Below are 26,397 nucleotides of genomic sequence, written 5' to 3'. Positions count from 1 at the left end.
TATATTGTCAAGCATTTGACAAGGAACTATAACTATTGCTTTTGTAAAAAGAGCATTTTCTTTTAAAAGCAAATGTATTTATTATTTAGATTCCACAGGGAATAAACCTTCTGCACTGTGTATAAGATAAACAACTTCTCCCAACAAAATTTCACACACCTTTCTAACCTAAATAAGTTTTGCCCCTATAATCAAAAATCTTTGCAGTCAAAATGAATAGACATAGATTGTCTCCTAATGCTTTTAACAACCTTTTCACACAGCCTTAAGACATGAATACATAATCATTGACAGTCTGCGAAAAAATAAATGCTACCCTTTATGGCTAGAATCAATATTTTTTTAACAATATATCAAATGACAATCTGACATCATATTGTCAGTGTGAAAGGGATCCATAGTGATAAAAACACAGAAAATGACCACCTGAATCTGCAGCTCACTGTTTTTGTTGTCCGACTGCAACGTAACAGTTTTGCTTCAATCTCACCGCTCTCATAGCGACGTTTTCGGCCACAGCAGGCAGCTGTTTTCCCCAAAAAATGCTCTAAAATAAAATCTTAGTGGGCTAGTTAAAGCTGGTAAAGCCACATTCAGGTATCGACTGGTTTTGTGCAGTGTTGGAGGATGTATGAACTCTTCACTATGAGGATGGGATGTCTGGAGTGCTGCATACAGTCACTGAAGCTGAGGCAGCTGTTGATTGACTTGCCTAACACTACATGTGAAAAAGGATGCAAGAGTCTGGAAAGCTGTTTGACCCTGTGACTCACTTTTTGGCCAGTTGCAGGGAACCTTTCTGGCTCACATCTCCCAAAGAGATTTGACCTCTCATGTGAGGAGCAACTCCCAACTGGTTTACATTGTTTCACCTATACAGCCCATACCCTTAGTGCAACATCCCATTCCTTTAGTGGTATTGCCAGTATGAGCCGGTTTGTATTTGATATGCATAGCAGTATGGCTGCTCATACATTACTCCCAGATGGCCTAGGGACCAATGAATAAGGTCATGACAGAGTTAGAAGAGAATACAATGGAGACAAATTGTTTATGCTTGTTATGAAATCAGGTTGCTAGCATAACGATGAGTTGAGGGTGACGTGGAATGGAAAATGAGTTCCCTGAAGGCATCGACTAGGAAATGACTGAATAATGCGCTTGCACACAAGAAGTGCTGCTGTCACTTTGAGACACACAACTCAAGGGGAGGCTTGGAGGAATTCTCAGACTTGGGATGAGATGATTGCTTTTGCGGCTGTATATGCACTGCATTGTTTATATTTAGAGCAGTAGTTTTAAATGTGGGGTTTGGGGACTCTGTGGGGTCCTGCAAGGGATTGTAGGGGGTCTTTATTGGTTCCCAACCATTGCAATTAAAATAAAAAATAACAATTTAGCTTGTGCCTTTAAAGTCTACATTAGCGTTAGTCCTGATTTATGCCTCTTGTGTATTACCATTACATTCAAATCACAAAGCTCAGCATCTGTTTTCCTGAAAAATTAACCCGCAGACCTTTGAAAAACCCACATTGTTAAAAAACACTTACTTCTGTTTTGAAGGTATTTTCAGAATCCTCGCTCTTTGAACCATCTGGAAGAAAATATTTTCTGTTTGCTGCACATTAAAAGAATATTTTTAAAGTTGTGACTCAATTTCTTAATCTTTTCTTAAAAAAAGAAAGGAAATGAAATGACCCTGCTGTCCCTGCTAACTCTGTACAATATGAACCGAGTTTTATTATCAATTGCATATGAAGTTCTGTGGGGGCTATTCTATCTTTGTAGTTGATCTTGTCAGGATTACATATGGTACACTGCAGAGATACTGCTTGTCTATCTTTATGTAGTGTTTGTAGGTGAGTGGTCGTATGTATGTGTGTAGACAGGTGCAGGCATTTGTTTCTCACAGCGTGGCAAAACTAAATTATCCGCAGAGGTGTGTGTTCCTCCCTGAGAAATTGTGTACTACAAGACGAGAAAAGGGCGGGCGGAGGCAGGGGACAAAAACAAACCACAAACAGAGAGAGGGGGAGAGAGAGAGAGAGAGAAGAGGTGGATGGATTATAATTGAGGCAGGAGTCGATTGTTCCAGCATGGCAGACAAGTGCCACACTCTTAGACAGAGGCTAAGTAGGAGCAAGTTGGCCCACAGTCAGATTTGGAGAGCCGGGGTGCTTAATCATCCCGGGCTTGGTGCAAGAGTTGACAGGTGAGTTATGAGCGGGCGCTACAGGTAGGAGGCCCAGTCTTCCCACTGCTCACTATGACCTTCGCTCTGGCCATAAATAATGCAGGCACCGTAAAATACTGATTTAGGATAACTGGGCCGGCCCTATCTCAGTCTAGGTTCATGGTGGCTTGGTGGACAGCGAAGGTAGTACAAGACTACGGGGACTGATGTAATGCTCATATGCTGTAAGTTTCCACCTGTGTCCAAAGACTAATGTCAGTCTCTAGATCAGTATCAAGAGAACTTTTCTGACCTCCAATTTTTGGAGTTTGTCCTGCTCTCAGCCACTATTTGATGTTAACCAGACTTTTTTCTGCCTGTCTAGAGCCATTGTTATATCTGTCTCTAAAGGGATGTGGCGCATCCAATCATGCCAGGCTGCATTAACTGCTGCGTATGTGCTCTGTCAGGAAAGAGCTTGACCGGTTTTACATCTGCCCTCTACATCCTGACGTAGGCTTGGTTGACATTCAAATCCGATCTCAGGTACATGCTGACGCAAGTGGCAACAAGATAGATAGTACAAGTGATGTCACTCGAATACTTGCCCCTGTTGTTGTGATTCCCTTTAGTACCTCCCTTTGGCTTTTGCTATAGACTGGTACAAAGTGACACCTGATGCAAAAGAATGGAAACAATTTACAGGATGGACGTATGTATGTGGTCATTGGGTGACAAATTAAAGGAAAAACACGAATAAATGATCTGAGAAACAAATTCAGATGCTTCCATGTAGGGCATGATGCAGATTTGTTCTGTTTGGTAATGATCACAAAGGTTAGTCCCTCTGCAAGTGCGTTGGGAGTTGAAGTCAGTTGGGCTTTTTTTATTTTAGTTGATGCTCAATTTAAGCCTTTGAAACATTTAGAATTTGCTTAGCTACAATGCTGTATACTGTAGGCACACATACAAATGTATACACATTCAGTGTGCTGCTGAGGGACACGGTAATGATTTGGCAGATGTTAGCAACATCTCAGCCTGATGCCCTGATCACAGTAAGATTATTTCAATGACGTTTTATAAGAGCTTCAGTGATTGAGGATGTGCCTAGTTGGATGGAGACACCATTTAACCTTCTTCTGGATGCCGATGAGAAAGTTAGGATGTTTCCTTATTAACAATGACACTCTTCTGAAAATAGGCACATATATAGGTTTAATTTTACAGTATATTTCCAGCTATTGCATGTCTCTTGTACACATGACATTCAAAAGTTATTGTAAGTTTTGGTAGGAGACAATGAGAACCAAAGCCATTTAGAATACTTACCAAATAACTTGTGTTACATGACATATGTAATAAGAGGAACCTCATCCATTTTGAAATGCTAATTATGTTAAGCATAGATCATCATTCTATATTAAATCTGTAAAGGGTTAATATCTGTGTTGGGTTTACTTCTCTGCCCAGTAATGATATTATGCCGAGGTAACCTTCAATCAACCTCTGAACTTCTAGCCTTGTGATACGTGCTTCACGCGGCGACAATTCTCAGAGAACGTTATTGTTAGTTGAAAGTATGCTGTAATGAGTAATCAGCAATTATTTCATCATCCAATTTCTATTAGAGAGGAGTTATTTTAATTAAGAGATTCATTAAGTTAGTTCATTAATTTCCCCCCAGGTGCCATGGATTCTCCGGAGAATTTCAAATCAATTCTGCTTCCTATTATTTAATATCAGAGAGAACAGTTGCCGAGTTAAAGGGCAAGTTCCATCTGGTTTCATCTGCTGGTGGGGTAGATTCATTGGCAGTCAATAAAATAAAACATTTAAAAAAAACACATATTAGATGGTGGATGGTTTTGGTTAGGAGAGATCCAGCTCTGAAAGTAGCAATGGCGGCAAACCTAAATCTATAAATTAACCACCAATTTTAAGCAATGCTGAATCCCATGAGCGTGTTGCAGTAAGTAGAAATGCTGTGTTTTTCCACAGTATGCCAGTCATAATCCTTTCAGCAGACCGCTTAACTCCTAACTGACCATTGCACATAATTTCACTGCATTTGCTGCGTATTGCAGCTCAAGTCCTCTGCCTGCCCTCCAGCTGTATACAGTAGCTGTCAGCCTGGCTCTTCTCTCAGTTGATGTATGCAGGATGCTATCTATCATTGCCACGACATTGCATATCCCCTTCAGTTTGACACCTTTGACAGACACTCTCGCCCATTAATGCCATGGTATCACCTAGCTTGTTATCACTGTTTGTGCAGTACGGAGAGGGTTCCACGAGTGTTGAATGCTCGGCACGTAGAATAAGTCCCACTCTCTGGAGCGTCGGATCATTTTCCTGCTTAGTTCTTTGGATAGGCTTCATGAATATTACACCTGCTGAGTGAATAGTCAAAAGATCACCTGGCTCTTCAGACTCAAAAGGCACCGTGATGGATGTGAAATGTTGGAAAGACATCGTAGGACAATGTGTTGGCCCACACCATCGATCACTCATGCGGAGCAGATGACACAATTCTCTCTCTCTCTCTCTTCCAGCGGCCGAGTTTATCAGTGCTGCCCAGAATATTTAACAGGGAAGAGAGCGCACCCGTGGGATCTCATTTGCACAGGTGTCCATCTGGTAGAAGTTGTCTGGGATAATCTCCACATCATGTCACATTTGCATCCGGGCTTCATGAAAATGGCACATTTACTGTAAGCGGAGTGTGCGGTGCTGGCCAGTTCGAAGGGCGAGGGATTGTTTGCCGTCACTGTAGTGAAGACCAGTGTGTGTTGTGCTAATCCACGAGGCAGTTAATGCTGCGCAATTATGTAAGGATTTAACATGTTTGTAATTGTTTGTTGGTTCAGCTCAATTTGTGTAACCAGCTTTAGTTGGAAAATTAGCAATGAGATTTTCCTAAACACTGCCAATTTGTTTGGTCTTTTAACCAGGAGGGATTTGCTGCAGTCAAGCCAGAGTACTTGTCAATTGTGACAGTCTTATTAGCCAGTTTGGGCAAAGAAAGGTGCTCCTATTCAATTCATTGATCATCAAGGACCTTTGCTTTTTTTCCCCTCCTTCAAATAGCACAACATTCCCAGTGAATCAATAAACACATTGATTCCCATGTTCTGTTAAGAATTACTCAAGCAGCAGATCCATACTCAAAATCGCTGTTCCATTAATGACCCAAACAGGCTAGCTGTAAATGTTTAGCAGCTGTATATTTTCCTCCCTTTCAGTGTCTGTGGAGCATTGCTCTCCTGGGCAGGAGTAGATCTGAAGGTTCTGCATATACACATGAAAACGTTCAACCCACATTGGTCTAGTATTTACGAGACAAGCGTCCGTGGCAGCACAAATTCACTGAAGGTATACTGCGATACCAAGCAGTAAAATGAAATGTTTATTCCACCGTGGATGAATATTCACCAGTATCTGTGAGCCCAGGCAAGCATGTAGTCTCCAAACATTACAAGTTATCTTGCATTTTACGCCCCTTCTCCATTGCATTATAAATTCTCTTCTTTATGTGTATGACCTGAGCAGTTAGAGCACATCAATTGTAGCAAGTAATTTTCTGCTAGCTCGAACTGTATCTGCTTAACACGTGAAAACAAAAGGCTCAATCAATCTTCAAGTGCTGTTGACATTCGGAGCTGTCGCTCCATATTACCGCCCATGTCCCTGCCCCATATACACATGTATACCGTATATATATATATATATACAAACACTCACACTTTTAGTTGTCCATTAATAGTTTAGAGAGGTGGGCTCATCGGGAATTACTGGTATTCATATCTGAATGGATGAAAAAACATTGTATGAACCAGATTAAGAGTCATGATGATGGAGATGATGATTCAACATTCAGCATTAAAGGAAAGTTTTCTCCTAAAAGAATTTACAAGTTGTGAAAATGATTAATTGCTTTCCTCAGGAAGGTTTCTTTCGACTTATGTCCCTCTGCTGCATTTAGTGATTCACATGGAATCTAATGAATGAGCCTTGTGGAGATTTTGACTGAATTTATGTGAATCCAGAGATGGACTGCTGGCAGCTTTTCTTTGCTCCATCTGGCAAGACTTCAATATGATACAAACTCATTTATTTCTTTGACTGATTCATTAACTTTGTATTTTTGCAGGAACTCCACATACTGCATGAAGGTGTCCATGTCTCTCACAGTGGCGGAGAATGACACAGACCTCTGCTACAACTCCAAAATGAGGTTCTTTGAGAAGGCAGAACTAAGCAAAAGCAAAGAAATCACCTGCCCAGGCATTGAGGATTATATACAGCCGGGAGTTGAGCCTGAGATTGTGTGGTACAAGGTAAGATACGCTATTTTTATTTGCTGTTTGCACACTGATTTAATTTTTTTCCCCTTTTTCTTTTTAATGGAGAGGTGCAAGATGTAGTCTAAAGAAAGAAACCCATCATGCACATTATTAGAAATAGGACCTTTCAATTAAAATTAAAAAGTGTCATCACAGGAAGTCCTTTCATTTATTTGAATAACCTAGTTAAGGTCAGCTATATTCAGATCTAATTAGCTTTAAATATCATCTTCTCTCTGACTTGTGAAACTAAAAATAAATAATTAACCGACAAAAATAAACCTATTCGCTTTATATGTACACATCTTTCTGTTTTAAACTTTTTCTTCCTCCTCAAGCAGAGTTGCGACGCCCACAGTGTAACTGACCCAGTAAGACCTCCCGTGTCCGACAGGCCACTTTGACAAAGCTGTTAGATGAAGCTCGGGGGCCAATTCATCAAACGTGAATGTGTGCTGGATTAAGTGGCCACAATGCTTCTTTGGTTTCCCACTGAATCAAATTAAAATAGCAGATAATGACTGTGGGCTCCACACCCTCCAGTTATTGGCTCTCGCTTTGTCAGTGGGGGCTGATTGAATTCTGGGAGGTCTTTCTTGGACCACAGTTCGAAAACCAAACCCACAGTGTCCCATTTTCCTTTGCCTCAGGTGTTCTGTGGCCCAAAATCTGAAAAGCCTCGGCTGTTTCTGGACGTCCATACTCACTTTACCACCTGCATGACAGTATGCTGTAGAAATATAGAATAAGAGTCTTCAACCCATGTTAAACCTGAGATTGCTGTGTATTGTGTGGTGTCCCCTGAGTACTGGTGGAAGTGTAGGCTAACGTTTAAATTAAACTGTGCAATGTTTTAATCTTTTTGTAACTTTTGACAGTCTTCACTTGAAGTTTATACAACTTATCGGCAGTTGTCTTCCAAGTATTTAACACTAAACACTAAAATATATCTAAAACGTATACCTCCCAAGTTATCACCTACAGTGCCATCAGTCTTTTTATCCAAAGATGTCAAAGTTTCCAATAAGAAAAATAGCAGCCTATTTCCACATGAATTTAAATATCTATATTTAATACTTAATAAGTTTTCATGCTAACATCGCAGAAATATGGTTAATGGTTTACACTGAATATAAGAATATAAGAAAAATACACTCTTGAAATCACTAATAACTCCTGTTTGTATTCTAAAGGTGCTCTGTTTATGAATGAAAGTTCCAGGGCAGTGTACAAACCAGCCGATCAGACATGCCATCGTTGCAAAGCCTAATATGAGCTCTGTTGGATGAAAAGGTTGTCAGTCAAGTCCAGTTGTCTAGGCCAGGTCAAGGAAGCAGCAAGTTATCTGTGTGCATTCTGATTGGCTACTGTTACACAGCTGCCATTTTGGGAGGGTGCATGTCAGAAAACTAGATTTTATTACTTGAAAATGATTTACTGCAGTAGAAAAATAAAGAAAATATTTTTTTGGACACATGAAATGTACATAATTCAAACATAGCTATAAACAGACTATATGAACACACTAAAAGCCTTAACAGTTAAGAAGTGGTTGACATGTTGCTCTGAGGATATCAGCAGAGTAAAAGTGACTTTAGATTACACCTGTTTGAGTGTAATTTACTGTTACTAGCCAGCTGATAACTGATCTGCTGGTGTATCACTGAGCCACAGATGCTGAAACAAGAAGGAAACAACAGTCAGCTGATGCAAGCTTGACTTGAGAGTTCTGCTTGAACTAACGTAGTGCTTAATTGATGAAATTGCACTCATCACACACATAAAGACAACTTTTACACACACTTGAATCCAGACATGCCTTATAAGATTAGAAAATAATGGTCCACCACACACCACACAGTATTTGATAGGATCAACTTATAAGCGACCGTATCACAGCTGTTGACAATTCAAGATGCCTGCTCTCCTACTCCTTTCATTTGAAATGAGTCTTATGCGGGATGTTGTCATGCTACCTAATTTAGCAAATCACTACTGTGAAACTAGCAAGCAGTTAGGCCACTAACGATTTAACACATAAACTCAAAAATGGAATTACAAATAGCCGTTCCAACCTAATCCAGAATGATTATTGCACAACCATTCAATCTGATAAATCACTGTTTGAAACAGTTTCAGATTCTGGCCAGCACCAAACTAATTCTGGCATAGTTAGAGAAGGTTTGTGTTGATATGAGGTCTCTCTACTATAACAGTGTGGAAAACTGGCGAAGTTGTTTATGACAGTTCCAAAAGAGCCCTCAGTGGATTTAACCTGTTTTCATCCAATATGCTTAAAAATATGACAAAACAAAAAGTCTCTTCTCTGTTTGTAATGATTAGGGGCCTAGAAGTAAAAGCCTGTTTCCTGCTGATTTTAAACATTAGTTACACTTGAACACCAACAGTGACACAGTGTATTTACTTTAGTCTAACATGCTGTGTCCCCATGGTCTCTTTCTGTATTTTAAATAAAGGAATGCAAGCCAAAGCAATGGAGACAAACCATAGAAAGGAGGAGGGATATTCTGTCAATCAAGGAAGTACGTGAAGATGACATTGGGAATTACACCTGCGAATTACAGTTTGGGAACTTTGTGGTACGGAGGACTACTGAGCTGTCCGTCACAGGTAAAGAAAATTTCTACTTTTCTTCAATGCTGCAAATTCTTTGATTGCAGAATCATGGCTGCTCACTTTTGTTGAAAGTTTGAAACAGTGGCATTTACTGAAAGCTGTACAGAGAGCTTGAACTGCTGCAGTGCTTGCGACAGCAAAAAGGAATGTCAGTAACTGTACACTGAAAGCCTCAATATACATTTATATTTAATGCATTTTAAAAAAAAGTGTTTCCACAAAAGACTATCCTCATTGGATTATCACTGAACATGCCTTTGTGCACAGTGTCTGGTGATTGTTTTCTACACATTGCGTTTCTTCCGCTGTGAGTTGGCAAACAAAATGTGGCTTCAGGTTGTTGTTGTTGTTTAAAAATTAAGCTTTTTAAAGCTGATCCCTGCACCTTTTGCCAAAGTGTTGCGTCGCTGTCTCTGTGACTTCTGGGCTGCTTTAATTGCTAAGTAGTGGAATTCACACAGAGCCAATTCAGCACTTTTTCTTAAGGCTGTTGAAATATTTAAGCCTGAACCTAAAGTGGGTGACAGATTGCTTGCCACTGACACTGTCACTGCCAAGGTTCGCACACACAACTGTGGATAGGGAGAGCCCAAAATGTAAAACTTAATTACACACTTCTGTTTGTTTTTTTTTAGTTTATCTGATTATAATTAATTCTAGTTTGTATTACGACTGATGTCCAAATGCTTCTTGTGATCAATAAACAGCAACACAGAGCTAATATTGACTTAATTTTTTTTTTTTTTTAATAGCATTAGTTATAGCCTCTACAAGGAACTTATGTGTTGATTCTTGCAGCCCCTGTGGACAAAAGTGGTAGTGTTTTCATTGATTTCAAGGGGAATCCAACTGAATCTGAGCCGGTGGCAGCCATAAAGAATGACCATATAGAAATAACCAATCTTCTTGCTGATGGTCTTGTTGGTTTATGTGGGTCACATTCATAACCATTTTAAAACTCCTTGTAGTATGTTTAAACTATTTAATGTATTATGCTGTTGTGTTAGAGTTTTCTATATCAAGCTTTGAACATAGTGAATCATCAGAGAAATAATAATAGCACCAGGGCCCATTTAAAAAGATCCTATAATAAGGATCTGCTCCGTTATAAAATGTTCATTTAAAAGTAGAGCTCACGTTTTTTAAAGTGTTCGTGTGCTTCGGAGGATTTCACACGACAACAGCTCCTCCTCTCTGTGACTCATTTGGCTCGGCTCACATTTTCTGCGGTGGCTCACGTCTGCAAGGATAGAAACAAATGCAGGATGACGCAGACTGAAACAAAACAGAGAAGTGAAGAGGTTTTGGATGGATAGAGGAGTTGTTACGTTTCAGTGCAGCTGCCATCCTTCACTGTGGGTGTGAGGGTCAGACATAGTGTTTACTGTTAACTGCTACCTGATTACACTTTATAGTCCCTTTAAAGACACAAAGACAGACTCCAGTGAAGGCCGAGCAAAGTCATAAATCATTTTCTCGCCAGCCTCAAAATGTCATCCTGGGGGAATAGTCCTAATCTCTCCATCTACTTTGGAGACATTCAGCATTTCAAAACATGTGGCAAAAGATGATTGATGATTGGCAATGGCAGTAGAAGGGACATTTATGATTTTTTTAGAAAGAAATATACTCTCCCACCTGTGTCTGTGTGGGTTGTCTCCCACATCCAGCCTGCCTGTAGATGTGAATGCGTCTCTTTTTTTAGCCTTTTAATAGACTGGCAACCTGTCCACGAGTCTGTCTCTTGCCTAATGCATGCTGGGATAGACTCTAGCCCTCTCAACCCCTAAGCAGTACAAAAAATGGATGGACCGATATTAAAGTCAGTCTTTGTGAAAGAAAAGGAAGTGATTGCTTTTATTTTGGCAGAATTCCACTCTGGTAATTTACTTTAAATTTTGTAGAGAAAATGGAACTTGAAAATAATGCAATAAAATAGTAGGAGGTTACATAGTGGTGCAATACTATATTGATATACTTGTATGTAGATTTTAGGATGCAGAGATGCAAATAAATAGTTTGACACAAAATTGACTTTTACTGTAAGTTACAGTTTTGCCTCGAGGTAACAAAGTGTAATGAAAGTTTTCATTGTTCTTTCTGAACTTGGAGGGGTTTTTATCTTTGGAGAGCAATACCAGTGTCTGCTTTTGGCTTGGTTGCTTTCCTTTTAGGCAGAATTGCTTCCCTCAGAGTTTTGGATTTATTTATTTATTTTCTGCTTTCGATTGAAGAAGTTTTGAGTTTTTGTACGTGGTGTTTTCTTTTGTGCAGCCACGGTGGCTGTACTGATCATGCTAACTACCCAGTTCTTTTGATCTACCTTCTACTTTTGTCTGCTGCTACTGCCGCAGTACACATGAAACACATCACGTCCTGTAAGGGAGGAGATTTTTTCCTCCGAAAAAAACTGTGTACGGTGTTTAGACAAGCAAATGCGGAAGCTTAATGACCTGGGTTGAATCACTCATTTGTCCTAACCACGTTGAATGTTCATGTCAACAATTAATGATGACCCTGTCAAAATGTATGACACTAACTTTTATAGATCCACTGATTTCATATTGACTATGCTTCCCCCGCCAGTTGTAATCAGTGGGTGATGTGAGGGGGGGATACCATCCCCCTTGTTAACCTGCCATCACCCCTCTTTATCCCCAGAGAGTGCACTGTGGTTGAGGGGTTGTTTAGTTAAATCTGTTCGGCTCATTGATCCTTTAACTGACTGAGGTTTGTGCGAGTTAGAATCTATGGCTGCAACCGTGGCTTTGAAACCTCAGTAGCCTAACTGTGCTGTCTACTGTGTATTGATAAATCCATGGCGCTGTCCATGGTGCTGAAGTTGCAGATGGATTTGTAATTGTGCCTTTTTCTCTCAGGCACATCCCTCAGTCAATTTCTTGGATCTACAATATTCTCTAAACTATATACTATAAAAATACAGAATTCTATACTATTTTATGTATACTCTAGAGTAGTGTCACCTTTGTGATCTAAGTGACAAGCAGCAACATCACGGAACAGCAAGAGGATCATAGAGACTCACTGCTGCCTCTAGTATTACTACAACATTTCTATAATATTTCTATGATCATTCAGTGGCATCCGTGTTGCTGAAAATACAGACCAATGGGGTTTACCCCTAATATTCATTACTTGTGTGTGCAAAACACTCAAGTTGGTCTAATTTTTTACAATTAATCATGATAACAAGCATTCTAGGGTTCAGTTGTTCAGCCATTTATCCCCATCATATACCCATCTAGGCCAATGAGAAGTATGCAGTTGAAACCAATTGAAACAAAAACATTGCCACCAACTAAGAGAAAAAAGGCAATTTTTAAAAGTGAGCCATTAAATACAGTAGAGTATACTACATATTGTAATTCTCAGTAATTTCTTTAGGTACCTAACAACCCCTAACCAGAGGCTTCAGGGTTTGTCATTGCATTTCCACTGTGTTTTGCAAATCTGGAAATTCTGGATATATTTAATTGGAAATGCAAACTGTGGGAGGCGAGTACTGTAAGCAGTTGTGTGACACATAACAATGTTATTGTTATATTGTTATCAATTTTATTTTATACATTTGATTTATAGTTTATATATAACATATTCTTTATTTTTCTCTTATCTCTCTTAAATATTTCCCTGCACTGTGTGGCTGTGTGTTGTATCCCCGTTTTTGCTGAACAATGAGAAAAGGAATAAGACGGATAAGATCCTGGGCATCTTTGATTGTTCAGCAAGCATTCTCTGTTGAAGTATTGGTTGTCCTAGTCGATACAGAGACAGTGGTAAAATGCTGTTTATTAAATTGTGTTTGTTATAGTCATTCTTGTGATGTGATGGCACATCTAATCAATCACAATTTGCAACAGTGACGATAACCCCTGACAGTACCTGGAACTTTCATCACCCCCTGAGCAGTGCAAAACTTTAGTTCCAGGAACTTGTCCCCAGAGAAGGTGGAGAACAGTCAATGGAAACAGATCTGAATCTGAAAAGGGCCACACATTGTTACATTACATTGTCATCATTCCTGCAGAAATCTGTGGTTCAGACCTGACCTTTCCATCTGCATACTATTCTTTTTCTTATCTGGAATAAGTATACATGACTCTTATGTAATATTATCATCAACCTCCCACAGATAATTCCAGTCCACCATCAAAACCCTTGTCACTCCCCCCTCTATCAACAGCCTACAGGCCCTCTCACAGCAGTGCAATGGGACGAAAGGTCAGATTCCATTTGATTATAATGAGCACCGCTAAAATCATAATGAGCTCCCTTGCTAGGTAATTGGAAGCGACATTCATTTTTAAATGAAATTTGGGGTTTTATGACTTCTTTGTAAGGTTGTACCGTTTGATGTCTTAGATTAAACACTGCAGAATAAAGGAGCGGTGATGAAATAGATATACAGGGGAGCAGCAACATTGCTGTGTAAAAAGACTGTCAGTGTAGCAAATGAGCTGGGACTGATGCTATTAACCTGCTTTTCTTATTTTGAACCAGCACGCAATGAGGTGTGCTTGGCTTGGGGAAGGGAAGGGAAGGGCATCCAGCATGAGTATGTAAATAGCCAAAAAAGCCTGAGAGGGGTGCAAACAATCATGAAAATATCTCGCCTGATGCATTCACCTGACATTTTCATGTCTTTAAGCCTGATCTTCTGTAAGATAGTTTTGTGGCTTAAAGTGATTCTCATTGTGACGCTCTTTTCAACGGTCTTTCAGTCTAGCACATTAAAAATCAATCTCTCGAGTGAACAGTGGTTTCTTGCTGGATAACACCATTCTATTTCAGTGTCTTGCTTACCACTGAATATTATTGCACAGCGACTTGACTGGTTGGAAATGAAAAGAAACAATTTTGCTTCCTCAGCTCAGCCACTGCTCTTGAATGATGGGAACCTTTCCCTTGATATGTGTTTTCTGCCGTGCATTTGTAAGCTAGAGGCTATTTTCTGCAAATGTAGACAATAAAGAATACAAAGGTGCAGTACAAGTTTAGAACATGAATTTTAAGTAGAGAACAAGACTATTTGTGGCTTTCACATTGAGTTTTTAGGAACACGACAGGACAAATTTACAAACCAATTGTTAGCTAAATGCAATAAAGAAGAAAGGGTGCACACTACTGCTTGTAATGCTTGTAATGCTTGTAATCACTAATATAATCAGTGCATTTAGTTATCAGGATAAATGGAATGTATTTTTGAGATGCATTTCAACATGTTTGCACTTCTTACACTTTTAATTTGCATATTGGGATCCAGTTACAACATATTAATAGCCCATTTAAAAGCTGATGATCAGATGTCATTATCCAGAGAGTGTATCCAGATATAGTATGTTAATACCTAGTGTAAATAGGATATTTGGGAAGATTGCCCATGTGCCCACAATGTGTTGATTTTTATATATAAACATATATCTAGAATTAAACTAGAAGTGGTTTTAATGACCCAGCAGCATGATTTAGCTAAAATTTTACTGTGCAGCTCCTTACTTTTAGTACTACTTCCTGTTCTACTCCTCTATTTCAGCATGTTAACTAGTCTTTACACCAGGGCTTTGGTGCTAGCTTACCATGCTGTGTTAGCAAGATGACAAATTTAAATTATGAAAAAAAAATAGCTTCTCACGACCATAAGTCCCTCCAATATGGGCATCAGAGGTCCTAGGGTAAACTTTTGTTTGCTTTCTTTTCAACATCGGAATCATTGTTTTGTGCATCCTGACCTGGGACATCTTGTCTATAATGTATGCATCTATTGTTCTCCAGGAGCAGCTAAACGACTTTAGTTTAAAAATGGCATTTGTTGTGGTGGCAGTAGTGAGAGGAACAGCTTGTGGCACAAGCAGTAGAAACCAGCAGTAGAACTCCAAATATCCAGTATTAAATCATGCACAGTATGAACACATTTGGTGGACACTAAAATGCTAACAGAGCCTTGTTAATCCTAATAAACAGTTTACCTCCTCGGCACAATATGACACTACCGCCTCTCTCACACCTCTATTCTGCAAAGTATATCTCCTGCCAGCATCATTTGGTGGCCATTACCAATTTCCTGTCCCATCCCTGAGTTGACTCATTAGCATATGAAGGAGGTTGGAATATAATTGCTCCTTTAATTGATGGAAGATGATTAATCTGGCCAAGGTGCCGGTGGAAGAGAGAAGATGATGCAGTGAGTGGATTCAGAAAGTAATCCTTTCTTTTCTTGTGAATCTTTGTAATCAGTCAATCAATTCATTTGATGAAGTTTATCAATTTTTGCATCTTTATTTCATTACCTTTGATATTTTGTCAGTTTATTAGAAGAACTACTTATAACAATGAAGCTTGTCATTATTCTGCAAGTCTGCTGTGAGTCTGCCTCCTGCTGTGGCTGATGGTGCATTTCGACTTCAAGAGGGAGAGTTATTCATTACAACAAGGCATGTTTAACTTGCTAAAAATGTCGTCTTTTGTTTTTGTGCTGTAGCCAATAGATTTATATTTGTGGCTTATAAGAAATACACAGAGATACTTGGTGGGTTTCCGTGCTTGGTTGATTTAAATTCACGTTTGCTTGTATGTCATAACCTTGACGTAGCATTGTGATCTTCACACCCTCACGGTGTCCTGAAGCAGTGCCACTGGCACCTTTTTTTAGAATATTTTTTTTTTAACCTTCTGGCTTTTCCATGACCACTTGAACCAAGCTTTTTTTAATCTCTCATGATAATACAAAGAATAGCATGATGGGAAAAATGAGGAGGAGGGAAGCATTTTAATGGCACAATATGTCTGTGTGTAAGGGTGCATGCCTGCCAGACTGTAAAGCTCACACTGCAGTTACTATAGCACATTGAATGGGCAGACCCACATTAACAGTGTAGGTGATGGAGCTGTTATAATTGCTTGGGTTTTTAAATAGTATTTCCATTACTGATTGACCTTTTCAAAAAAAGATAATACTGTATAAGTGGGAAAAAAAGTGACGGAGCGATAAGTGATGGACGAGGATGGAAAGAAGGATGAATGGTCACCAGCGTGACACAGGGTTTACTGTCACCGTGCCGATTCCCTGCTAGGAGGAAGCAGTGCACTGTTATGAAATGCACTGCACGCTGAGTGAAGAGCTCTTAAAGTGGGATGGATGGCTTTTTGATCAATTGGAATGATTTTATTCATATACCCTGCTGCTTATTTTCGTAAATGAAGTACTGAATGAGGGCCTCCGGAGAATATGAGGTGGACATCTTACAAATGTAACACTGTGTGTCTGTCTTAGAAAAAAATCCACTAAATCACCAAATAGAAGCAATAATGCAAAACAAAAATACCAAATCTAAAATGCCAAGGTATTTTTTTGTTATTATGGTGTTTGTATTTTAAGATTTATGATACCATCTTTTTTATCACCTCCCTTTTCTGCCTCAGTCCTTTTCCCCCCATTTGTCACGTCCCACCTCTGCCATACTCTCATACGCCAGTGAAGACCAAATATCAATCAGAGGTGAAAGGCAAGAACCTGAGGCTTTGCTTTACAGCCAATAATGGAAAGTCTCAAGCTGGGCGTTGACAGTGGCTTTTTCCCTTCTTTTTCTACTGTCACCAACTGAATTGTATAGTCAAGTATGGGACCAAATTGAAGGCCTTGTTGAAAAAGGACATAGCCATGATGACATCATTTAAAAATCAATATTACATATTGCAACATGAGGTCTGGATACAGTTCTAAAATGGACAAAAGCTGTGTGAATATAAGGTGGTCAAAGGAGACCTATGTATGTTGAATGGAGGCTTTAAGATGCTGAAAGGCATAAGCTTTTCACACTGAACCAGATATAGACTGAAAAAAAAGGTCCTTAATCCTGCATCAAGGACATTTATTGTTTCTGTTCAATACAAATAGATGTTTTTCTAGCTTTTCCTTAGGCTTTTTCCTTTCATTAAACTGTCCTCGACCTCTACTGAGACAGGTACATGTAGAAACAGTCCTTGGCACAACTAAAACTAGTGTAAGAAAACAGTAAAAGCCTTGTACTTTGCTGAGACCTGCACTGGACCGCTTTGCCCTTTAGAAAGCCTGACAGTCCAACAGTGAGTTGGAATTTATTACCTCAAATTCACGTGGCCAATATTTTTATTTTATTAATGGCTGGAAAGGCCAGAGGTTATGAACAAATTATTTTCAGAGGCGTCACGCACCAGCTCACTCATTCACCGCTATTAACAGGGAAGTTTTTGTATTTTGCTCAGCTTCAATTCATTACTCGCTGTGCTCCAGGGAAGATTTCTCACCACTGACCATACCACATGTCAGAATTTAATTTGGGTTTATGACATAATTGGGTCTCATTTATGGTGGAGAATGTGCACTCTTCGCTGCTGGAGCTCTTATTTGTGATTTAGGTTGATGAGGCAGGTGTATTTTTAGATAAAAGATTTTCTTATGCAACCAGAGAAATCTTTAATAAAGCTGTGGATCCATTGTGGATCCTCAGTGTTCTACCTTTTGGCAAATATGCATGTATATGCTACAGTGAGCTGAAGACTGACTGTGCGTTTATCTCTTACTGTAGTGCAGATATACAAAGCACTATGCCAGTTTACAGACAGCAAATCACTTGTTTATACAGTCAGAGCTACATAAAATATCCTTGCAATACTTCCGGCTCACAAGATTAAGTCCTTTCAGGTAATTAACACTACAGGAGCAGGCACACACAACTTCCACTGCACCATCACATTCAAGAGACACACAGAATAGACACTGGAATGTCATAAATAAGAACCTGCCTGTTAATCACTCACGGCGATTTTTTATTTTAGATAAATCCATTTAGACACACTGCAGCCGGACCTCAGGCTTAGCACCAAAACATCTTTATTACAAACAAAACCATATATGCTAATACTTCTCTCGGACATATGAGCTTTGACCAAAGGGATCCCTTTTGCATTACATATATTTATACAATTGCCGTTATTTATAATTCTTTAGTTGTATTAACCTTGTTAGATCCAGTTTTGTTATTAAAAACAATACAAGGGGGTGCTTGGGGTAGCTTGGACCCTTCAAGGGGGAGTAGACAACCTTGCCACACCTGCAAAAACCCAAAGGTATACATTTATATAATTCTATAAAACAGAAAAGCAGCAAATGCTCATATTTTAGAAGCTGGAATCAGATAACACTTAGCTGTTTTGCATAATAAGTGATTAATTACATGCTGTATTCCCATTACATCAGATTGATTTAAATAAGAATGCCTCAGCTGTGTTGTTGTGCTTTTGGCTCTACTCTATAGTTTCCACCTTAAAATTCCCCCAGTCTGTGCTGTAGTTCTCCACTGTGTCCAGCTGTGTGCCATAACTCCCATGTTTTCAGCGATGCCCCCCCCTCCTCACCCCGTGATTTGGCAGGCTGTTTGTTATGCGTTCCCTTGCCATCACCACCCAACCCGGCGAGTCAAGTCAACCCTGTGCTCTGATCAATCCAGCAGCAGCATGTGTACACTGTAGTGCACACTCAGCATCCCGGTGGGTTTCCACCTGCTGGCGCCATCAAAGGAGCGGCACACAGGAGATGTGATTGCAGAGCTTACAGCAGGGGAGGAAGTGGGCGAAACAGGAGAGAAAATATCTGAGCATGAAGCATGTGCAGAGCACGGTGTTCTCAGATTGGAGTGGTTACTTGGTTACTGTGTATCAGTACAGGCTGTAATTGTACAGAAATATGTGTGTCAAACAGCTATAAAAAGGTTTCGACATCATGATTTGGTCATGAATCCCTAAGATAAAGAATGAATGAACACAGAGCTTTGGGAAAGCTATCTCCCTCCCTGTGTCTCCCTGTCTCCCTCTATATCCTGTGGTCATCTACAGTATTTGTGTGGTGCTGTTTGCTGCTGTGAAACAGTGACAGGTAATTGGCAACGTCTTTTTATTTTTTTGGCTCGGCCTGGCAGATCTGAGCCCCATGAACAAACTGCAGAGGAAGAGCTCCAGGAATTAGTTTGACTTGGCCAGCTTTCCACAAGGTGAGATGACTTTGATCAGTGTCCCCTTGTTTGATGAGGTGGCACTTTCTGGGCACAAATGCTGTTTTAAGCAAACAAAGGACTATCTCCCTTGGCGTTTTGTCACAAGATTTAGGACACAGGGCTAGCAAGGGTGGACTGGAGGATTTAATGCATTTTTAGTGCTAAGTATCTGGACACTTACAGTTGTATAAATGTACAAACCATTGTCAGGAACGGTTTAAACAAAATACTGTTCTTGCAGAGATTGTCACAAGCGGCACATGTTGGAGTTTTCTGTCTAACATGCGTGTTCCATGTTAGGTATTTTAATACCTGAAATTGGAGCTCGTTATCAAAATACGATGTTGGTATTTGGGTGATTTGGTCATTTACAGTAAACATTGAGTGATCGACCGAAACTAGACATCCATAGACCACTTTTTTTTTTTTGCTCCACTTTCAGTTTTGCCAATAGTGGCATCATTATTGCATGAGCTGTAGAAGCAGCCCAAGCTAACTGAATGCCATCTTTCTTATCACTTTAGTTCATGACACATTATGCCACCCAGTACCCCTCAAAATTCTCCTAATAGGGCGATTCAGCAGTTCATGATTACGTCCTCACTTTCAGTGTAGAAAGTAATGTCCCTAATGTGATGAGGCAACACTACTGAGCGTGTCATGCCATATAGAAAGAAGTAGTACAGTACAGTAGCCGGGATTGCGCACATGCTGGGAATGAATAGGGTTGGAAAAATAAGGGCTTTTATGGAGAGCTGACACTTGTCAACTCAGGGAAGTAGAACAGAACCCTAATGAGCACTGACATGCATCAACCACTATGTGCCCTAACATAGAGTAGAAAGGAACAGTTGCAGGTGTTTTGAGTTGTGTCATATGCGACCAGTGTTTGATGCCTTTTATTAAGGTTTGGACGTGGGCGTGGTGGATGGATGTGTTCGGTGTTCATGCCAGAAATTTTCATAGACCATCTAACCAAACGTTAACCAAGAAATGAAATCCCCATGCCCTGAATTAAGGCAAACCTTGGCAATGGACAGTCAAATATAACCTGTAAATCGTCTGTTGCCTGTAGGTTGCATTGTGGTTGAATGTTAACTTTGGCCATCAACCAAACCACTTAGGCACCTGTTATCTGGTCTCAGTCTGCTTTCTCTACTTTATATTTTGGGACAATGATTCACCACCACACAATAATTTGCCAAATTCTTTTGCCCATGTCGCTCATGGATGCATGAAATGGCAAACAAAAATGTCAGGTGCACTTGGTTAGCCCTCATTGTTTGCATCCTCATGACACAGCGCTTGTGTAAAAGTGTGATTAAATCAGTCTGTATATAGAAACCTGAACGTAGAACAGTTTTCAGTGAATATTTACCAAAACCTCTCTGCCTAAGAGACCAGGTCTTAGTGGAGCAGGTGAAACCGAGCAACAGATGTGATGCTGGTTTGAACAGATGGTGCAAAAATGCAAAAAAGGTCAGGTGGTCTGGTGCCTGTGCTGCTATAGCAGCACATTGATTGGGCTTTTTTTGTTTTTTAAGAAGGAAGACAGACTCCCTGACAGTAATACCTCAGCATGAAAGTGGGATCAAGAGCTTATAGGCTCTAATTACTAACAGTGGGCAGCTATTTGACATATTCCTCATGATGCTGACATTGATGAATATTGCTTTCTCAGACAGCTGAACTACAAGAGAGATCAGATTGAAATAAAAATAAACGTATTCCTGCACCATCTACACCTTCCTGCACATTATATTTGTTCTACTCTTTTTTTACATTGTAAGTAAATAAATAACATGCATGAATAATAGAGAAAGTACATATATTTTATATAATTATTTATATTGTATTCATCCTTAAAGTAATTCACCCACAAAGAATTTCAGTGTTGTTCTAGCTGATTTGGGTTCTCCAAACCAACTGTCACCTTTGCAGCGGGCTCCTGTCATACATCTTGTCAAATGTCTATCAATTAGCAAACTGTGCTTACAAATGCTCCTCTGACACACTGTACATCTGGGATTGCTAATTAAGATGACGTGTTACATAATTAATGCCTTCGCTCTACTAATTAGCGCTCACTTAGTGCCTTAGCTTTGGAGATGTGAAAATCTTTGCTAAACTAGTGTTAATGTAATTCCACACCACGGCGGTAAAGAGCAAGGGAAGGAAATAAGAGATGTAGGGAACCAAATTGCCTTATGGCTTTTAGGATTTTTAGAAAATTTGAATTTTTAGAGACATACATGTGTGTTTAAACAAGTGTTTTTTTGCCTTTAATGCTGTGTTTAAGTGTCTGTACTCATTGTTGTGACTCAAAGCCACAAGTACATGCGTCTGTAGCCTTGAAGATATTCTCTCCCTCCTGTCCTGCCTCCCCTATCTCTGACAGTTTGTAGAAATGCCCCATCAAGGACACTTCAGCCACATGTCAATCCACTGATTCCGCCAGAGAGATAAGAAGGTGGGAAGGGATGGCGGATGGTACTCTTGCATAATTTATAGTGAGCAAAAATCAATTTTGTGGCATAAATTACTCTGATGTTAATTAGTTGCAGATTGGACTTTTACAAAAGGTGCATTCTAAATCACTTCAGGGAGAGACTCACAGCACTGAGACGAGACTGAATTGTTCAGCTGGTGATATTTTCACATGATGTTATGATGGAAAATTAGGCTTGTTTCCTTATTTGGAACGTGACTAAAATGTTTCTAGGAGACAAAATTGTCCCTTCAAATAGAATGTTGAAAGATGATTATTATTTTCAGTCCCTCTACTGGTAAGACAGGGAACTTGTGGAGGAAAATGGAAGCTTGTGTTAGTCAAGTAAATCCTCTTGCTCCCTTCACACACTGACACACACACAGAGACACGCCACCACAGAAAACCCTCGGTCAGGGAGATTGCTTACCAGCGCTTAGTTCAGTGGCGATGCCCAGTTGGGCCTTGATGTAATGGAAATTGATTGCACTGCTCCCAGGCTACACTGTCATGACAAGTTATTTTAATGGCACTAAAGCAGGCTTATGTTGAGGTTTAAAAGGAGGGTGGCGGGGGCAGAACAGTGACTCGTGGCGTATTTGCAGCGTAGCAATGCTTTTATTTTTTTTATTTATCACAATGTTTTTCGAAAATATAAAGACGGAGAGTTTACAATGAGGGATTGAGAAGAAACTGATGGGGGTGGATGGGTGATGGGGGTGACAGTTCAGAGCCATTTTCCTGCCAGCACGAGAGTTACCACCTCAGAAGTGGTGGCAGTGGTTGAAGGGAGCCACACAAGTTATAATTAAAGAATGATTTGTGCTTTTCAATGAACATTTAGGTGTCAGTTCTACAATGGTGCAGTATAGTACATACAAGCCATATACTGTATATGCCCATTTATCCTAGTAGTAACCTGCCACGCAGGGAGGAAAGACATTTTCAGCCCGGGATGAAATCTGTTGTTTATTGGCCTCACACAGGTAATGGCTGCAACATAAGAGCTGTGACAGACGGAACATTCCAGGCTCTCTTTGTGCCTCCGGGGTTCTTTGCTTCTCCATCTAGAAAGAAATAACAATAGCAATGACGGCGGCCTTAGCCTGCTGCCATTTCTTCAGTGATGTTTGTTCCACAGGTGAGGTCATTTCCTGTCAACAAGTTGCATTCACGTAACTCCTAGCGGAGGTCGTCTGTGGCTTGCTGACGCATGCGTTCGTATTATTGGAGGAGAGCTGGCTGTTCTTTGCCATGGGCAAACTTCTGCAGAAGTTGTTTACTCTCAGTCTGCCATCCTGTTTCCTCCTCTGTTTTTTTCCACAGCTTTTTCCTCCTTTTAGTTGCTGTGTGATCAACAAATTGATTTATATTACAAGCAAAAGACATACAGGACTTAGCGATGAGTACTTAAGTGCCTCATAACACAATCAGTTCCTAATTTATTTTAAAGTTTAATGGCATTTCAGATTGCAATGTCTCTGTAATAAATTACAATGGCCCATGCATGAGCACTTCAAGTAATGTGTTTCTCTCATGTTTTGTCCGCAGTCCAATTAAGGCTCACTCTGTGACAGTCTGGCCAAATCAAAAGGTCCCTGCTCTCCTTGTCAGCTAAAGAAGCCAATTAAAATCCGGCACCCGGGCTGAAACAGCCGTCACCGCCCACCATGAGTGATCATTACCACATATGTGGGTTGGACAGATCGCGCGGGCGCTGTATTGATTTAGCTTGTGAAAACTGATCTCGCACTCTGGCTTGAAGGAGCGAGGCTGTCAGTGATGAAGGTATCAAGTCAGGTTTTGAGCAAAATCGCACACACATGTGCTCACTGTACTTATTGCCCATGCCGGTGTCAGTGTCCACTGTGCGCAGCAGTAGGCCTCATCACACGGGTCAGCAGAGCCAAGACCTCACTCACATACTGCTTGATCATCTGAACAAGTCCGGAAATTAATTTTGATGTGGAATGTCTGTGGGCGAGCGGCTCAGGTCCACGAGGGGGAAAGAGGTGGCTGGTCAGCTGCGTCTGTGGGCGAAATGTGTTCGCCACATGCAGAGATATGAAAGAGAGCTTAAGAGAGGAGGAGTGTGTGAGTGAGAGAGATGGAGAGAGAAAGAAGCCACCCCCATATATTCAATGAGGAGTCACTCATCTACTTCAAAAATGCTTAATTCATATTCAGCTCACATGGAGTTGTGGGCTTATAGAGCTAGATTTAATACATCTCGGCTCCCTCTCTGACAGATCTGGGGCATGTCTAAATTATATTGTAATTTCAATGAACTATCTCTTACAATATATACACAGGCAGACCTATCATTAGCACTAAGTGCCCCCCTCTGACACTACAGTAGATAGCTGCTTTTGGCCTTCTTGTGTTTCGCTTCTTGTGTTTTCTCATACCTCAATGAACTAAATATGTGAGGTTTTTTGAATCTGCCATTTCTGTGTTTAACGCTGCACTAATCAATATTTTTTGGGTTGGAATTTTTCTAATAGATATCTGTAATTGGAAAGACAAACCCACTGAGAATTATCACCAAAAACTCAGCTCTATGGACTTTTTTAGACTCGTATAGCTCATTGTTTTGATTTTATGGCCCGCAAATTCAGCACTCATCAGGAATATTTGGTTTTTACAGCCATCAGATACCAGCATTAAACCATTGTTGCTCCGTGTTGGCTGGATGTGTAAACAGGCAATTGTTGTGTTAATATGTTTGCCATTAAAACTTTATAAGGTGATAATATGTCAGATGTTGTGTTAATAGCTTGTTCTGCTCCCTCCCAAGTGACCCTAAAAACAATCAGTGCAGTTTTAGACTCTGACTTAGGCCCCAAAATTACTCTGTTAAAGAGTAAAGCACATATTAAGAGATAATAAGGGACGTCAGCATTATTATGAGATAAATCTTATAACACAAAAAGTTCTCATAACAACAGAGGATCATTAAACAGGAAAATATCAATAACACAATCATTTCATTTTAAGACCATCTCATAATAATAAAAACAAAATATACAATAAAGATACAACAAAAAGAATGGGAGAAGATCTTACAGTGAGAAAAGTTCTCTTGAGATGTTCATTATGGCAAAGAATCTTAATATAACAAAAATGATTTAATTTTCTCTTTTTTATTATGGGAAGGAGATGTCACTATAAAAAGGAAAGATCTTGTTATTCTGAGTAAAACACGTATCTTCTTTTGTCCCCCAACATGAATGCAGTAGTATTCTGTACTAATTAGCCTGCAGGGGTTGCTGCATAATTCTGCTGGAAAACATGTTTGCTGTGCAGTGCTTGTATGCGTTTCCCTTGGAGGCCAAGTATGGGCAAGACAATACAGAAAAATAAATCTATTTATATTCTTACTATCATTCTGTTCATTTTGTGCAAATGCCCCAGTCATGCATTGTTTTATTTATCTTATACCCACTATGTAGACTTAATTCCTTTGTTTTTAAAAATCTGCTTGAGAGCGATAGTGTTTTGACAACAGCGTTCAGAAAAAAAAACAACTGGAGCCCCCGAGGGCATCAGGTCTCCTTTTTAATGAGCGACTGTTACTGTACACTGAGAAGATTTAGCAAATAGCATCTCAATGGACTGATCTCATATACATATAAAGATTCTGCTTTAGTTAACATTCATCAGCCGTCTGCCTACAGCCAACCTGCAGTCTGCCTATGTGTGTGGAACCACTCTGATCAAACCGACTTTACCCCAGCTCTAATACTGTTCACATGATTAAAGCCTTTTATTGCATATTCTTACAGTACATCATCTCCTCTGCTCCTTCTAAAAAAAATCAAATTCAAACATAAAAGGTGACCTTTACTTTGACCTTTTATGAGGTGAAACAGTATCTTTAGATTTTAGTGTCTGATTTTGTGTAGTCAAACTTCTGTGGAGTGATCAAAGAACTGTTCTCTTTTTATCACAACTTTAAAGAAAAAACTCATTGTTCTCCTTCAATTTTGCCATAAAATAAGATTATCGTGACCTGTCCAGCATCTTCTTTAGAGGAACATTATTTTAGAACGTATTTTCAATGAGAAGGCCCACCTTTTAACCTTTAACATCTTCAACTAAATGGCACAGAAAATGGAATAAATGCAGGTTGCAGAAATTCCCCAATCTTCCCCTGCTGTGACTGTACGTCGTGGTAGAATATCAATGTGGCTTTCCGAACAAAAAAATACCAGAAATGCTTTGCTTGTAATGAGTTGCACTCTATTTTTTGCAGAAACCATGTCTCAGTTTTCCAGAGGCTTAAATCTTGCATAAATGTCTCTGCCTCTTCCCTTCATCTATGTATAGCACATCTCCCCTGAATGACTGTAGTGGATTTAAAAGGTGAAATCAATAAAGGTTCGCAGCTTTCACCTGGATCATTCTACTTCATGGAAAGAGCAGGCTGTCCTAATATTCTGCACACTCAGTGGTTTTACATTGCCAGCTTAAATTAGTGTACATTCATGCCTTTGTGACATTTTTTTTTTCATCAAGCCTTAAAACCATTTTCTTTTCAACAATACAAAAGTAGGAAACAAAAAAAAAGGCGTCCGAGGCAATAAAATGCATGTAAATCCAGCATCTCTCAGCTGAGCACCAGTACAGTTTTGGCCCTGCAGCTCCCTTGGGGGACAGTAGATTCAGGGGGGTTAGCACAAACCGGCAATGTAGGGCACCACA

At 39.8% G+C, this 26,397-nt stretch overlaps 1 protein-coding gene across 1 annotated transcript in view; it reads left to right on the top strand.

The window, feature by feature from the left end:
- Window positions 1-26,397, top strand: part of LOC118339940 (interleukin-1 receptor accessory protein-like 1) — a 231,794-nt gene that overhangs the window by 97,303 nt on the left and 108,094 nt on the right. Inside the window, exons 4-5 of the mRNA XM_035677765.1 lie at window positions 6,327-6,513; window positions 8,997-9,150. Of these exons, the coding sequence (XP_035533658.1) occupies window positions 6,327-6,513; window positions 8,997-9,150 (341 nt within the window). The remainder of the gene's footprint in view (window positions 1-6,326; window positions 6,514-8,996; window positions 9,151-26,397) is intronic.

This window comes from Morone saxatilis, unplaced genomic scaffold (genome assembly GCF_004916995.1).
Source record: "Morone saxatilis isolate NCDOM2014 unplaced genomic scaffold, NCSU_SB_2.0 Contig6, whole genome shotgun sequence".
Classification (NCBI taxonomy): Eukaryota; Metazoa; Chordata; class Actinopteri; family Moronidae; genus Morone; species Morone saxatilis.
The sequence above is the reverse complement of the archived record's forward strand: the minus strand, read 5'-3'. Positions and strand labels throughout refer to the sequence as shown.